The sequence below is a fragment of the Callorhinus ursinus genome, unplaced genomic scaffold (genome assembly GCF_003265705.2).
Source record: "Callorhinus ursinus isolate GAN/ISIS: 27379988/994484 unplaced genomic scaffold, GSC_fseal_2.0 scaffold1, whole genome shotgun sequence".
NCBI classification, from domain to species: Eukaryota; Metazoa; Chordata; class Mammalia; order Carnivora; family Otariidae; genus Callorhinus; species Callorhinus ursinus.
In genome coordinates this window covers 60,714,357-60,729,089 of record NW_027397063.1, presented here as the reverse complement: position 1 = coordinate 60,729,089, position 14,733 = coordinate 60,714,357, and the positions used below count along the sequence as shown (strand labels likewise).

The 14,733-nt window shown below is 44.5% G+C and overlaps 1 protein-coding gene across 1 annotated transcript in view; it reads left to right on the top strand.

Moving 5' to 3' along the window:
- Positions 1 to 14,733, top strand: part of SLC12A8 (solute carrier family 12 member 8) — a 151,507-nt gene that overhangs the window by 108,797 nt on the left and 27,977 nt on the right. The window contains exons 9-10 of the mRNA XM_073903188.1: positions 5,207 to 5,353; positions 12,018 to 12,660. Of these exons, the coding sequence (XP_073759289.1) occupies positions 5,207 to 5,353; positions 12,018 to 12,660 (790 nt within the window). The remainder of the gene's footprint in view (positions 1 to 5,206; positions 5,354 to 12,017; positions 12,661 to 14,733) is intronic.

Below are 14,733 nucleotides of genomic sequence, written 5' to 3'. Positions count from 1 at the left end.
CGGTTTCTCTAAGAAGTTTCTTTTTTGCTTTATATTCCTACCCCACAAAAACTTTAGCCTGGTTCTTGGGTGTCAGTCTCCATAGCGTTATACGTTTATTTTTTTTTTAAGTAGGCTCCACACCCAGCAAAGGGCTTGAACTCACAACCCTCCTGATCAAGGGTTGCCTGCTCTACCGACAGAGCCAACAAGCTGCTCTATAGTGTTACGCTTTTTCAAAAGTCTTTAGTACGTTGCGGTGGCTCTGAGGTAATCTGTGTAAAGCACAATACTTGGTACACAGTAGGTACTTATTAAATATTGACTCCTCTGAACACTCCTTAATGGGGATAACCTTATAGGTAGAACATATTTTTTTCCTACAAATCCACCGTATTTAACTGGATAGGAAAAAAAAAGAGTCAATCCCAATATTATCCAGTTATAGAAAGAGGAATTGTATGAAGAACAGGTGTTAGCAGAGGTAAAACTAAATAGATTAAATAACTGTTTTGGAGCAAACTTGTATACAGTCCAGGAAAAAAAAGTTTATTAAACATCAAAAAGACCAAGTACTTTAGGAAGCGTGGAGCTTGCCAACCAGCAAAATAAGAACAAACTGAGTAGGAAAAGTACCCCCAAAGCATCTTTGTTAAAAAGGAGGTATCCCACCAAGTAAACTCTAATCATTCTTAGATTTGACAGTCATGGTTTCAGGTGTTCAGGAGGGACCTGGAGCGCCCACGGCGGCGGGGGGCGGGGGGGGCGGCAGGGTTGGCAGCTGGTGAAGGAGGAAGCTGCTCAGCCTTGCCCATCCAGCCCAGCTGGGCTGTCCTCTGCTCTGCCTCATGGACACAGAGCTGTCTCTCAGGAGGTGAAGCCAACTTTATTCCCTTCTGGAAAATGGCTATCAAGTGAGAGAAAACTTGCCTGAAAGTTGAGATATCGGTCCTTTTGTGAAGTTGGGACAGTATGAGGAAACTCTTGTCTGTGGAAATCTGATGCAGGAGAAAACTAGGGGACCATGAGACAATTTGGGATTGTAAGAGTTTCAGGATGTACTCCTCACTAATATCAAGGGGCCGTAGGAATTGGATGAGGCAGGATGAGCACCTTGCAAATGACTTTGAATGCGATCCTTCAAGAGAAGGGAACGGCCGGTGGACAGGTGGGATTTCTCCAGGACTGAAGCTCTGATGGTAGCCAGCATAAAATACAAAAAGCAAGGAGATGGAGTTATAATTTTCATCAGGAGTTACTGAAGGAAGAAGTTAGGGTAGTTCATACCTCAGATAATTTTGGAAAGATAGAGAGCTTTTTTGCTCAAACAGCTGTATGACAGAGGTGTACTTTTTTTTCCCCCTAAAAACTGTTGACACACATCTGCTCAAGTAAATGCTCACTTCGTCTCCACGGGCATAGTTCGCAAGCTCACAGTTCCATATGAAGAGAGAAAGTGATTAAATTCTACGAGGGCTGGAAGCAAAGCTGTGTAGTTCACTGTTGAACCTATAATGTCTTACCCTGTGCCTAGAGGGGGCCAGGTCTGTCACCTGTCCTCAGGGAATGCTCCCGTGGATGGATGACGGGAAGGAAGAGACAGGATACACGTGGGAGAGAGAGAGAATGGAGTTTTTATAATTGATCCGCACACGACAACCAACATCTCATTTATTTTTCAGAAAACTGACAGAATAACCGTTTTATATAAAAGATTGTCGAGTGAACAGATCATTGTAAACACAGTTGCCACACTGGACATCAACAAGTCACTGTGCCTGGACAGTCCCCTCTCTGATCCCCAGCCCAGAGGTTCTGCAGGAGTCCCAGGGAGTGTCTGTGGGAAGGCAACCATGGGCATCTCTGTAGCACCTGGTACTAGAGACTCCAGTTTCCTGGGTCAGCCCCACACGAGGAGGAAGCCAGACTGGGCAGTCTCACTTCCAACCTGAGTAATGGACAGGCTTTCAATGAAAACAAATTTTTTTTAAAAAAAATTTTTATTTATTTATTCATGAGAGACAGAGAGAGAGAGAGAGAGGCAGAGGGAGACGCAGGCTCCCAAGGAGCAGGGAGCCTGATGCGGGACTCGATCCCAGGACCCTGGGATCATGACCTGAGCCAAAGGCAGACGCTTAACCATCGGAGCCACCCAGGCGCCCGAAAACAAAATTTTTTTAACACAAATATATATAAATTTTTGGATAAGAAGCAATAAAATTTCTGCAAGGAGATACCATGTCTCCTGGAGAAGTCTCTGAAGGGACAGTGCAGTGGTTCCAATGCACCTTGCCCAGCGGTTCTCTACCCTGGATGCACATTAGAATTGCCTGGAGGGTTTTTGAAAAATCAACGACTTCTGTGCGCCACCCAACCACTGATAAAGCCAAACCTCTTGGACTGATTGATTCTTTGGTATAGCTGGAGTGGAGAACTCCTAGTTGCATTTTCTAAAAGCTTTTGATAAAATTTTATCACAGAACCTATGTATTTTTTTTTCAATGTAATCTCTACCCACAATGTGGGGCTCAAACTCATGACCCCGAGATCAGGAGTCGGATATTCCACCCACTGAGCCAGCCAGGCACCCCAAGTCTAGGTATTTTTAAAACTAATGAATACAGGATGTGTTTGGTCACGAAAACAGAAACAAACGTTTGAGGTGAAGGACTGCATCCCAGAATGGATCAGGGGTTGATAATGGAAGCAGTTTATCTAACGATTTTGTGAGGCATCCAGGGCATGAGTCGCGAAGCCTCACGAATTTCGCGGGCACGGTGGAGCCTGTGGTGTGGTGGGGCAAGGGCGGGACGCACAAGCAGCAGGAGCCTATGCTCTACTGCAGGAGAGCCCCCTCGTGTCACGGACTACAACACAGGTGGGGGTTACGCTGGTGACAATGAAGAAAATATACAGGGGACATTCACTGGGGATGAGATGAGGTCATGCGTTTAGGGAAAAGTAATCCACATTGAAATGAGGGACAAGTTAGGCTCTGTAGTGGACCTGAGTCATGTCCATCAGGCCCCTAGCATCCCTGACCGTTTGGGGGTCATTCCACCTATATATGATCTTGGAGGGAGTGAGCCTCATTTAATATTACAGAAGCCCCTCTCTTGCCCGTCCCTTTGTGGCCCTGTTAGGGCATGTGATCTAGGTTAGACCCATCAGATGCTCCAAGTATCATGAATGAGGCAACGAAGAAGGGATGATGGGAATTTATCCACAGGGCAGCAGGGTGCTGGTAGCTTCCTGGCCAGACCCTTCCTCTTCCAGAGTACCAGTTGCACCTCTAGGCTTGGGTCTTGTTCTTTTCCACACCTGATCTTTCAGCCACGTGATGTGAACCTCTAGTGTCCTACAAATATGTTCTTTTAAAAATATATTGTTTCTGATCAGGAATCCTGGCTGGTGCAGGTTTTCCGTAATTTATGAGCCAGGAAAGAGGTCTAGCCAGAAGCTGGTATCCCATGTAGCTCGATGCCACTGACCCAGTGACTGCTAAAGCAGGGACATAAAAAGTGAGGTGAAGAAGCATCATCATGAAGGATGTGACAAGACCATGCAAATTAGAGCTAACCCATCTGTGATAGCTGGACAAATGAGCACTTGGAACACACAGTTCTGGCCGCCGTGCCTGTAGTAAAGTAGAATGGAGAAGGGTACCTCAAATAATCAGAAAGCAGGGCCACTTCCCGGTGGGTCCAGAGGAGGGCCGGCTCAGGAAGGTGGGGCGGGTTCCTGACCCACAGCCTGTGGCCCAGCTGCATGGCCAGCAGCGCTGATCTTTGCAAGTCGACACCAAGCAGAACAACTGTGCCCTCTCTGACTCTGTTAGTGACCTGTGGGCCACGTGGGTCACGGAGCTCATTCACTCATCCATTCGGCATTTGTAGCTCTGTGTTGGCACCAAGGATACTAGGATGAGCAAGACAGGAGCCCTGAAGAAATGAGGCCTCTGGGGCTACTAGGGGACACAGCGTGCTAGGTGCTCCCCAAGCTCAGGCTGAGGTGCTGCGGGGCCCTAAGGAGCAGCCACTGCTGTGAGGGGCTGGGGGAAGGTCTCATGGGGGAGGAGAGGGTTGGGCTGAGTCTTAAAGCACACCTGTGTGCAATAGGCATGGACAAAGGGTGGCAGCAGGCAGGGAAGTGTGCTGACAAAAAGTCTGAGTGTGTGGCACGTGGGGCTACAAAGGTCACAGACCAGGAAGGGCTGAGGATGCCAAGGCGGTGGGAAGCCATTGATATTTCTGTGGCAGTGGCATTCTGATCAGGTTTGAATTTAGAGAGGTCACTCTGGCAGAGGCTTGGGGACAATTCAGAGTGGGCGGAGCTTAGAGGCGGGAGGCCAATTCGCATTGCAGTTAGCTAGTGGTCCTCAAAGTGTGCTCCCCAGACCCTCCGCATCAGCATCAACTGGGAGCTTGTTGGAAATCCAAATTCTTGGGCCCTTTCCTAGACCTACTTAATCAGAAACCCTGGGGTGGGGACCAGGAATCTGTATTTTTTTTTAATTTTATTTTATCATGTTATGTTAATCACCATACATTACATCATTAGTTTTTGATGTAGTGTTCCACGATTCACTGTTTGCGTATAACACCCAGTGCTCCACGCAGCATGTGCCCTCTTTAATACCCATCACCAGGCTAACCCATCCCCCGCCCCCCTCCCCTCTAGAACCCTCAGTTTGTTTCTCAGAGTCCACAGTCTCTCAGGTTCGTCTCCCCCTCCGGTTCCCCCCGCTTCATTTTTCCCTTCCTTCTCCTAATGTGCTCCATGCTGTTCCTTATGTTCCACAAATAAGTGAAACCATAGGATAGGTGACTTTCTCCGCTTGACTTATTTTTAGCATCATTTCCTCCAGTCCCATCCATGTTGATGTAAAAGGTATTCATCCTTTCCGATGGCTGAGTCATATTCCATTGTATACATGGACCACATCTTCTTTATCCATTTGTCTGTTGGAGGGCAACAAGCCCTCTAGATGAGTCTGGTGCATGCTCAATTTGAGACCCTGTGTCATCCACACAAGAGGTGATCGTGGGCCAAACTGAAAAGTCATGGTATGAATGAAGTGGGGTGGGTCTGGGAATGTTGGAAACCTATCCAAGAGGTTGAATCTAGAGGACTAATGATCGATGGGGTGCAGATGGGTGGGTACTAGGGGAGCGGAAGGGGACAAGTGGATTCTGGCATTGGGTAATGAAACTGCTTCCTCATACAGGTGTCCCTGGTAGGCTTCCTGTTCCTTTTGGGCTTATACATTTCATCCCTGGCCTCCTGTATGGGAGGACTCTACGGAGCTCCCCGGATCCTGCAGTGCATTGCCCAGGAGAAAGTCATTCCTGCGCTGGCCTGTTTGGGGCAAGGGGTAAGCGACTTTTTTTTTTTTTTTTTTTGAGAAAGGGACCTTTTGCTGTGAACCTGATTATCAGCCAATAAATTGCTTAAGTCTCTCTGATTAGAGCCAGTAGTCAAGTTCTTCAGAGTGGGAGAAATGACAATGAACGCAAAGGTCATTCTCTCACCCCTGTCCTCTGGCCGCCTGAGGTCGGGGCCAGTTGGACAAAGCATCTGTCAGTGTCACAGCCACCAGGACCCCTTAGCCCTGGGTGGGCTAACTGTCATCGTGACATCTGGGACCCTGAGCAGCAGGGAAAGGGAGTATCACATCCTTTAATAAAAACAAATTCAGGACCCTTTAAGTTCAAGATAGAAGGAAAAAAAAATCTCCTGAGGAGGAGGGGCGTTGGACCTTGCAGTTCTAACTCTGCCCTTGAGATTCGCCTTCCCTTTGGGGATGCTCTACGCCAATTTCCCACACTTTGGGCCTCTGGGCCCCTGTCGGTCCTCATTACCTGAACTCTCACTGATACAGTGTAGCTTGATTGAGTCATGGAATGATTGAATGAGACATTCCTAAAACCTAAAGGATGACAAAAGCGAAATAGAGAGAGAACCCCACCTCCCAATAATGTGGTTTTTATGAGATCAAGCACCACAGAGGCCCTCCCCACCCCCTTTCCACCCCAGACCCCTCGCCGTTAGGGCCACCAGTCCTCCCTTACCATCCTGCTCTTCTTACCGTCGGTCGGCATGGGCCGGCCGGGGGCTCCGACCGTCCTGTCTGTGTCTTCTTTGTCGTATAAGGCTTCTCTGTAATTTCATGTATTTTTATTAGGTACTATATACACAGGGCTCCAAACCAAGAATGATATAAAAGGTATACATACATTGAGAACTTTTGCTCCTATCATGACTCTTTTATTATCTCTTTCTTCACCCGCACCCTTACCCTATCAGTAGCTGTTTTTATTAGTTTTTTATGAATCCTTCTATTTTTTACACAAAGATAGTATTCTAATACATTGTCCTATACCTTGCTTTTTTTCATTTAATATAGCTTGGAAATCATCTTTTCATATGGATGTTGAGAGCACTTTTTCATTCTTTTTTCATCTTGTGGAGTTACCATAGCTTATTTAACCTGTTCCTAGAGATCAACCCTGTGTGGCTTCCAGTAAACAGTATTACAAGGAATAATTTTGTATGTGTGCATGTGTAATTATTTTACGTGCAGATATATCTTGTAGGATAAAGTTTCATAAGTGGATGTGCTGTGGCAAAGGGTAAATACATTTTTAATTTAATTTAATTTATTTAAAGATTTTATTTATTTATTTGAGAGAGAGAGAATGAGAGATAGAGAGCACGAGACAGAAGAGGGTCAGAGGGAGAAGCAGACTCCCTGCTGAGCAGGGAGCCCGATGCGGGACCCGATCCCGGGACTCCAGGATCATGACCTGAGCCAAAGGCAGTCGCTTAATCAACTGAGCCACCCAGGCGCCCTGCATTTTTAATTTTAATAGATATTGCCAAAACTACTTTCATAGGATTTGTATCATTTTGTGCTTCTACCAGTAATGTATAACAGGTGTGTCCTGACAGCCAGCATCACTCTTAGACACAGGACAAACACCCTGCTTTCTAGGACTCTGTTCTGGTCGTTGGGATAAGAAGTTCATGAGAACAAGGGGACATGCCCACCTGGATCCCATGCCCCACTTCTGGATGGTCTAGGTGTGCTGCACTGGATCATTTTGCACTCTTGCCTGGAATTCTCTGCCCAGATGTTCTACAACCCACATCCAGGGTCTGCAAGGGCCACTTCTCTGGGCCTGTCCTTTCTGGGACCAGGGAATGGGTCACAGTCCACATGTAGGTGTGAGGCCCCCATGGTATGGTCTGGGAAGGGAAGGGGGGAGATCTGCGGGTAGCCACCCTCCACTGGGGAACTCTGAGGAGCGCAAGGATTCTAAACTTGAACCTGGCCTTCCCCGTTGTGCTGAAGCTGTGTTTGCAAAGTAAGGAGGATAGAACATGTTTGCTTTAACAGTCTGTTAGCTTGGTTTGCAATTGTGAATATTTAGACATAGGGTGTGTAGACCGCTGTTTGCCCTGTGTACCACATTATTAGCAATCATGGTTCATTGTCAGATGTGAATTTTTGCCAGTTGTGTAGTGAGAAATGGCATCTCGGGATGCTTGTGGTTTGCATTACTCTTATATGAACAAGGTTGGACATCATTTCCTCTTAGAGTCATTTATATTTGTATGTTTTATAAGTTTTTAATTAAAAATTTTTTTTTTCTGGGATTGTTAGTCTTTTCCTTCTCAATTGCTAGAAGCTCTTCTTTTGTTAGGGAGGGTAACTGTGATATGTATTAGAAATGTTTTCTCTAGTTTGTCAACTTGCCCTTTAACTTTGAAATTTTTTTCTCCCCAAAGCTTCTTTACATATGATTTGATTTTATTAGCACATTTTCTTTTTTAATGGGAGAGAGAATAAACTTTAAAAAATGTTTTGAGGGATACCTGGGGGCTCATTCAGTTAAGCGCCTGCCTTCAGCTCAGGTCATGATCCTAGGGTCCTGAGATCGAGTCCCGCATTGGGCTCCCTGCTCAGTGGGGAGCCTGTTTCTCTCTCTGCCTGCAGCTTCCCTTGCTTGTTCTCTCTCTCTCTGACAGATAAATAAATAAATAAATAAATAAATAAAATCTTTAAAAATAAATAAATAGAAGTGTGTGGTATAATTTTTTTTTTTAATTTTAAAACATAAAAAAATTTTGAGGGGCATCTGGGTGGCTTAGTCGTTAAGCGTCTGCCTTTGGCTCAGGTCGTGATCCCAGGGACCTGGGATCGAGCCCTGCATCGGGCTCCCTGCTCCGTGGAAAGCTGGCTTCTCCCTCTCCCACACCCCCCTCTCCCACTCCCCCTGCTTGTGTTCCCTCTCTCGCTCTGTCTCTCTGTCAAATAAATAAATAAAATCTTAAAAAAAATTTTTTTTTGAGAGAGGGGCGCCTGGGTGGCTCAGTCAGGTAAGCATCCAACTCTTGATCTCAGCTCAGGTCTTGATCTCAGGGTCATGACTTCAAACCCCACATTAGGCTCCACACTGGGCATGGAAACTACTTAAAAAACAATTTTTTAAAAAATATTTTATTTATTTATTTATTTATTTGACAGAGAGAGACAGCAAGAGAGGGAACACAAGCAGGGGGAGTGGGAGAGGGAGAAGCAGGCTCCCCACTGAGCAGGGAGCCCGAAGCGGAGCTTGATCCCAGGACGCTGGCATCATGACCTGAGCTGAAGGCAGACGCTTAACCAACTGAGCCACCCAGGCGTTTCCCCCCCCAATTTTTTTTTTTTGAGAGATATTCAGCATACAGAAAAGAGCATAGAACCAATATGAACAGTTTAAAGAATAACTGCAGTGAAACCCCCAGCCCCTGCATGCCACCCGCCACGTACCCTCTCTACTCCGAGCCCCGTCCCTCTCCCCATGGTAGCTATAACTCCTGCCCTGACTTCTGTGATCAAAATTTCCTTGCTTTTTTTATGGCTTTACCCAGGAGTAGGCCAAATTTTTCTGAAAAGGGCCAAATAGTACTTTAGACTCCACAGGCCCTATGGTCTGTGTCACAACGATTCAACTCTGCAGTTGTACCTCAGAAGCAGCCACAGACAGACACACCTACTGGGGTAGGTGTGGTTGTGTTCCAATCAAACTTTTTTATGGACACTGAAATTTGAATTTCATGGGATTTTCGTGTGTCTTAAAATATTCCTCTTCCTTTGATTATTTTCCCCCAACTGTTTAAGAATGTAAAACCTTTCTTAGCTCGTGGGCATGCATAAACAGATGGTGGCCAGATGGCCCGGGAGCCATAGTTTGCTGACCCCTGGTTTGCTTGCTACATATGCATCTCTAAACAGAATTGTTTGATTTTGCCTGTTTTTAAACTTTATATAAATGTGGCATGCCTCTTTCACTCAACATTATGAGATCCATCCACATTTTTGCTTGTAGCAGCAACTTGTTTATTATCATCCCTATCTAGCATTTCCTCATTTGCTAGAATTTATTTTTCCATTCTGCTTCTGATGGACACTTGGGTTGTTTCCGATTTGGGACTGCTACAGACAGTACAATGAACATTCTTATACTAGTAGACCGGTTCACATGTAGAGGTCTTCCGGACTATACACCCATTTGGTAAGCTATAAGGTATGTATACTTCCACTTACTAGATAATACCAAACTCTTTTTCCAAAGTACTTGTACTAATTCACACGCCTATCAGCAGTGGATGAGCGTTCCTATCCCTCTGTGTTTGTTCCAGTGCTTGATATTATCATACTTCTTAATTCTTGCCAATCTGGTGGGGTTTAATGGAATCTCCCTGGGGTTTTAATTTGCATTTCCTTGATTACTTAGTGAGGTTGGGTAACTTTCATATGTTTAATAGACATTCTTTTGCTCATTTTTTGTGTTGTTTTTTTTTTTTTTTTTTTATTGGATTGTCTGTCTTCTAATTATTTTATAAGGATTCTTTGATATTCTGGGTTACCCTCTGTCAGCTGTATGTGTTGCAAATATCTTTTCCCATTCTGTGGCTTGTTTTTTCATCCTTGATGATGTCTTTTGGTCACAGAAGTTCGTGTTTGACTGTTATTAACACTTCACAAGCTGCCCTTATCAACGTCTTGGCCTGGATCATTAGCATTTCCTTCAGCTTACCTAACACCCTTCTTTTAAGTTCTCTGCAGTTTCTAAGGATTTACTTTATTCTTAATAGTTTTATTGTTAGAGTATGTTAAACAGCTGTAGCAAATCTACCCAAAAATGTAATCCTCAAAGTCAGTAAAAGTGTATTTTTACTTCTTATTTTTTCCTCCCAGAATTTTACTCTGAAGCTCTTGGGCAGGTGTTTTGGGTCAACAGGGGCTCTGACCCTCGGAGACTCAGGCTGATGACTTTGCCTTCATCCTGTGATTTCGAAGGTTGCTCTCTCTTCTGACCGTCAGGAAGGGGGAATGCACCTGGAGGAACACATGTGGCGGGTTTACAGGTCTGATCTGGAAGTGGCTTCCAGGTCTGCCCCTCCCCTTGCAGACTGTTGGCTGTAGAGGAGGGGGAAGCAGTGGTGAGATCCCGTGTATATCTAAGGGTAAAGCTGACAGCATTTGCTGATGGAGATTGAGAGGATGAGAAAAGGCATCAAGAATTTTGCGTGACTGAGCAGCCGGAAGGATGGAATTGCTATTTTCTGAGACAGAGCCTATAGAAGAAGTAGATTTGATGGGTGGGAGATTGGGGGGTGAGCAGTTTGGTTTGGATCATTTGAGATCCTATTAGACATCAACTGGAAATGTTGAGTAGACAGTTGAATATTAAAGTCTAGATTTCAGGAGAACATTTCAGGCTGGAGATTCAGATGTGGGAGTTAAGAGCATAACACTGGTATTTAAAGTCAGGAGCCTAGTTGACATCACCTAGGAAGGGAATATAGATAGAGAATAGAAAGGGCCTGAAGATGGAGCCCTGGGCTACTTTTTTTTTTTTAGATGGAGGGAGAGGGAGAGAGAGAATCCCAACCAGGCTCCGTGAGCTGAGCCGCTGAGATCATGACCTGAGCTAAAATCAAGAGTCAGATGCTTAACAAACTTGAGCCATCCAGGTGCCCTGCCCTGGGCTACTTTATTTATTTATTTATTTTTAAATTCAATTAGTTAACATATAGTGACTAGTGTAAAATATAATGTAGAGGTAGAGTTCAGTGATTCGTCAGTTGCATGTAACACCCTGTGCTCATTACATCAGGAGCCCTCCTTAATGCCCATCACCCTGTGACCCCATCCCCCTACCCTCCTGCCCTGGGCTACTTTAAATGTAGATTTCAGAGATGTGGAGAAGCCAGTCCTGGAAACTAACGAGGAGGGTGGCAAATCAGGAGAAGCAAGGCAAAGAAAGTCTTTCAAAGACCAAGGAGTGATCAGCTGGGGCTAATGTAGTTCTTAGGTCAAGGAAGATGAGGACCCAGAAGTGATTATTGCTTTGAGCCCAGGAACCATTTGAATGACTGCGATGAATAGTTTCTGTGGAGTGACAGATTCTATGGAGTTAGCATGTATTTTCCACTCCTGTTCTCCTGCAGGTCCCCATACTCACCTCCATTAATAACAGACGTGTGTGAGTGCGTGTGTGGGAGCATGTGTATGTTTAGTTTCACAATTTGCCCACCACAGCCGCCAGTGATTCTGTCCCATCTTCCAGAGTCTGCCATTCCCCTTCAGGTCCTTTTCTCCATTATAATCTGGGAACTTTGCACCACTCTGATTTCCAAGACTGGTGCTAAAACCCAATGAAAGACAAAAGGAGAAATATTTGGGAAGTCCAAGTTCTATATGGTAATGCCCCATATTAATAGTTATGAATACAACCAATATCCATGGTGTGTTGGGAGCCAACTGTGTGTCAGTGCTGTGTCAAGCATTTTATGTGCATTAGCTCTGATCTCACAATAATCCCATGAGTTGAATATTATTATCCCAAGTTTGTAGACAATCAGTTATTAGCTGATTGGCAGAATCATAGTAGAAGTGGTTGGGCCATTATGAGTTGTATTTCTATCATGTAATGTGATTTTCTTCTGAAATTTCATAGTCCTGCATGTTATTTTTGTTTCTGCAGAAAGGGCCAAATAAAACACCTGTAGCTGCCATCTTCCTGACCAGCTTAGTGACCATGGCCTTTGTCCTTGTGGGCCAGGTGAATGTGTTAGCCCCCATCGTCACCATCAATTTCATGCTGACGTATATTGCAGTGGACTACTCCTACTTCTCCCTGTCCATGGTACCCTGCAGCCTTCCCCAGGTGCCTGAGTTAGTGCACAAGGAGGGCACAGGAGCTCTCTGCTGCTCTGAGCACCTGCTCTTGGAGAAGGCTCCCAGCTATGGCTCTGAGGGCATGACCCAAAGCCTCCCTGAGGGCACTCTGCTAGAATTCACCAAAGACATGGATCAGCTCCTCCAGCTAACCAGGAAACTTGAGACTAGCCAGCCGAGGCAAGGAGGCAGTGACGGGATCCCAGAAAATAAGAAGGGAAACCGCAAGAAGGCCACCAAGCAAACCCTACAAGATAGCTTCCTTTTGGACCTCAAGTCCCCAGCTTCCTTCCCTGCTGAGGGCTCTGACAGATTGCCTACTGCCTCTTGGGGGGGACAGGAGGCCTACTGGAACAAGCAGAGTGCCAGGAGTGAAGGGGTTCTGCCTGGAGGACCATGTACTGAACTTGTCCCTGAGCCGAGCAACCAGCCTGTCCCAACTGGAGAAGGTGAGTGCCTTGAAATCACATTAGGGCCTCCTCATTTGGGGTGACCACCTACCTGGTTATCACAACCCCGTTTCATGCCCTTAGACAGTTCACTTTATACCTGGGTTTAAAATCCTTGTCAATTTTGTGTGATATTTATTTTTTAAAGTTATATGCAAACATCAGCTGCATTTGTAATTCTACTCTGTAACAGTTGATTTTAAACAGAAACTCTTGTACGGTAGAGCTGGGCGCCATGGCTAATAATTGAACATTAATTTCATTTTACTCAAAAATCAGCTGAGATATAATATCAACACAAGTGAGACCAATTTTTCCTTCCAAGAGACGTGGGAATGTAACAAACTGTCTGCCTTAGTAGGTTTTGTCTGTGGAAGATGAATCTCCCAAACCAGGCAAGAGGGGATGGAGAAAAGATGGCTAAAGGAATACAGCTTTGCTTTGCTTTCTCAGATCTACAAACATGGCGGCACAGAGAAAGACTCTCAAAGAGAGGCTTACAGGGCATGAGAAATTCTGAGAGAAATAAAGAATTCATAATTTTGAGTCTTCCACATTTTAGGTGCTTTACATATGTTATTTCATGTAATATGATAGATATTACATTTTTCCATTCTACAAATGAAGATCCTGAGGCCCAGTGAGGTCGCAGAGAAGTCTCAGAGCTCATACTTTGCACAGCCGGGTGTCATACCCAGGTCCACCCATATTGGAAGCCCATTATTTTTCTCTCTATTACCCGGCCCCGTGAGATCTATATTGACAAGTGTGAGCAAAGAGGAGGAGACAGAGGGACATAGAAAGAGATGTCTAAAAACAAATACTTTACATTCTCCCATACACTTGCTTTCCTTCTTTCTCTCCAAATTGGTGGGAGGTTTTTAATGATAGGAGCATTATTAAAATTTTAAGAATTATTTTAGTTTCATCAAAGTAATAAGTGTACAGTTTAATAAGCCAAGTGGAATTAAAAGTAACCTAATTGGGGTTCCTGGGTGGCTTAGTCAGTTGAGCGTCTGACTCTTGATTTTAGCTCAGCTCATGATCTCAGGGTTGTGGGATCAAGCCCCACTTTGGCCTTTGTGCTTGCACGGAGTCTTCTTGAAATTCTCTCTCTCCCTCTCCCTCTGCCCCCTCCCTGCTCATGCACCTGCGCTTACACACACATGCACATATGCTCTCTCTCTAAAATAGTCTTAAAAATAAAATAAAATATCTTTAAAAAGGTAACATAATCAGAAATAGTAGCCCCCACTCTTCTATACCATCCCTTTTACCCTGCTCTGCTCCCTAGTCCCACTCCCAGAAAACCCCCCCTTTCTTTCTTTACTTTTTTTTTTTAAAGATTTTATTCATTTATTTGACAGAGAGAGTGAGAGAGCAGAAGCAGGGGGAGCAGCAGAGGGAGGGAGATGCAGGCTCCCTGCTGAACAGGGAGCCCAATGCAGGGCTTGATTCCAGGATCCTGAGATCATGACTTGACTCCAAGGCAGACACTTAACCGACTGAGCCACCAGGCGCCCAATCCCCCTTTCAACCAAAAACTTGCTTCTTCCATTAACCTTCATGTTACTAAATAATATATTTGTATTTCTACTTCTTGATATGTCAGTTTCAGATATCATCTTTTGACTTCCTATTATGGTAAATGAAGTTTTAATTCATTTATGCCACTCTGACTTCTCATCCAATGTCCCAGAGTACTTATATCACAGTTTTTGATTAACTTAATAGCTAATATTCATGTGATCATGATTAAGTAAATATTGCTTAACTCTGAGCCATATATTATACTATGATTACATTTTCTTTTTGTTCAACTTTTTCTATTTCCTGGAGTTAATAATTGCCTTGTTCTTTATTTGCTTGGTTTTCTGTAAAATCATTTTTCTCTAAATGCTTGGCCAGATATATCAAATACCTCTTAATGTTATTTTCCAAGTGCTCGAATTCTTCAGAAATTTAACATATTCATTTCTTTTTTTCCCTTTGTTGTATGGCTCTCATCCTGTTCCAGTCTAGACTATCTGTTCTCTAAGCCTAATACAAAACTATTATCTTGGAATTTCTCTC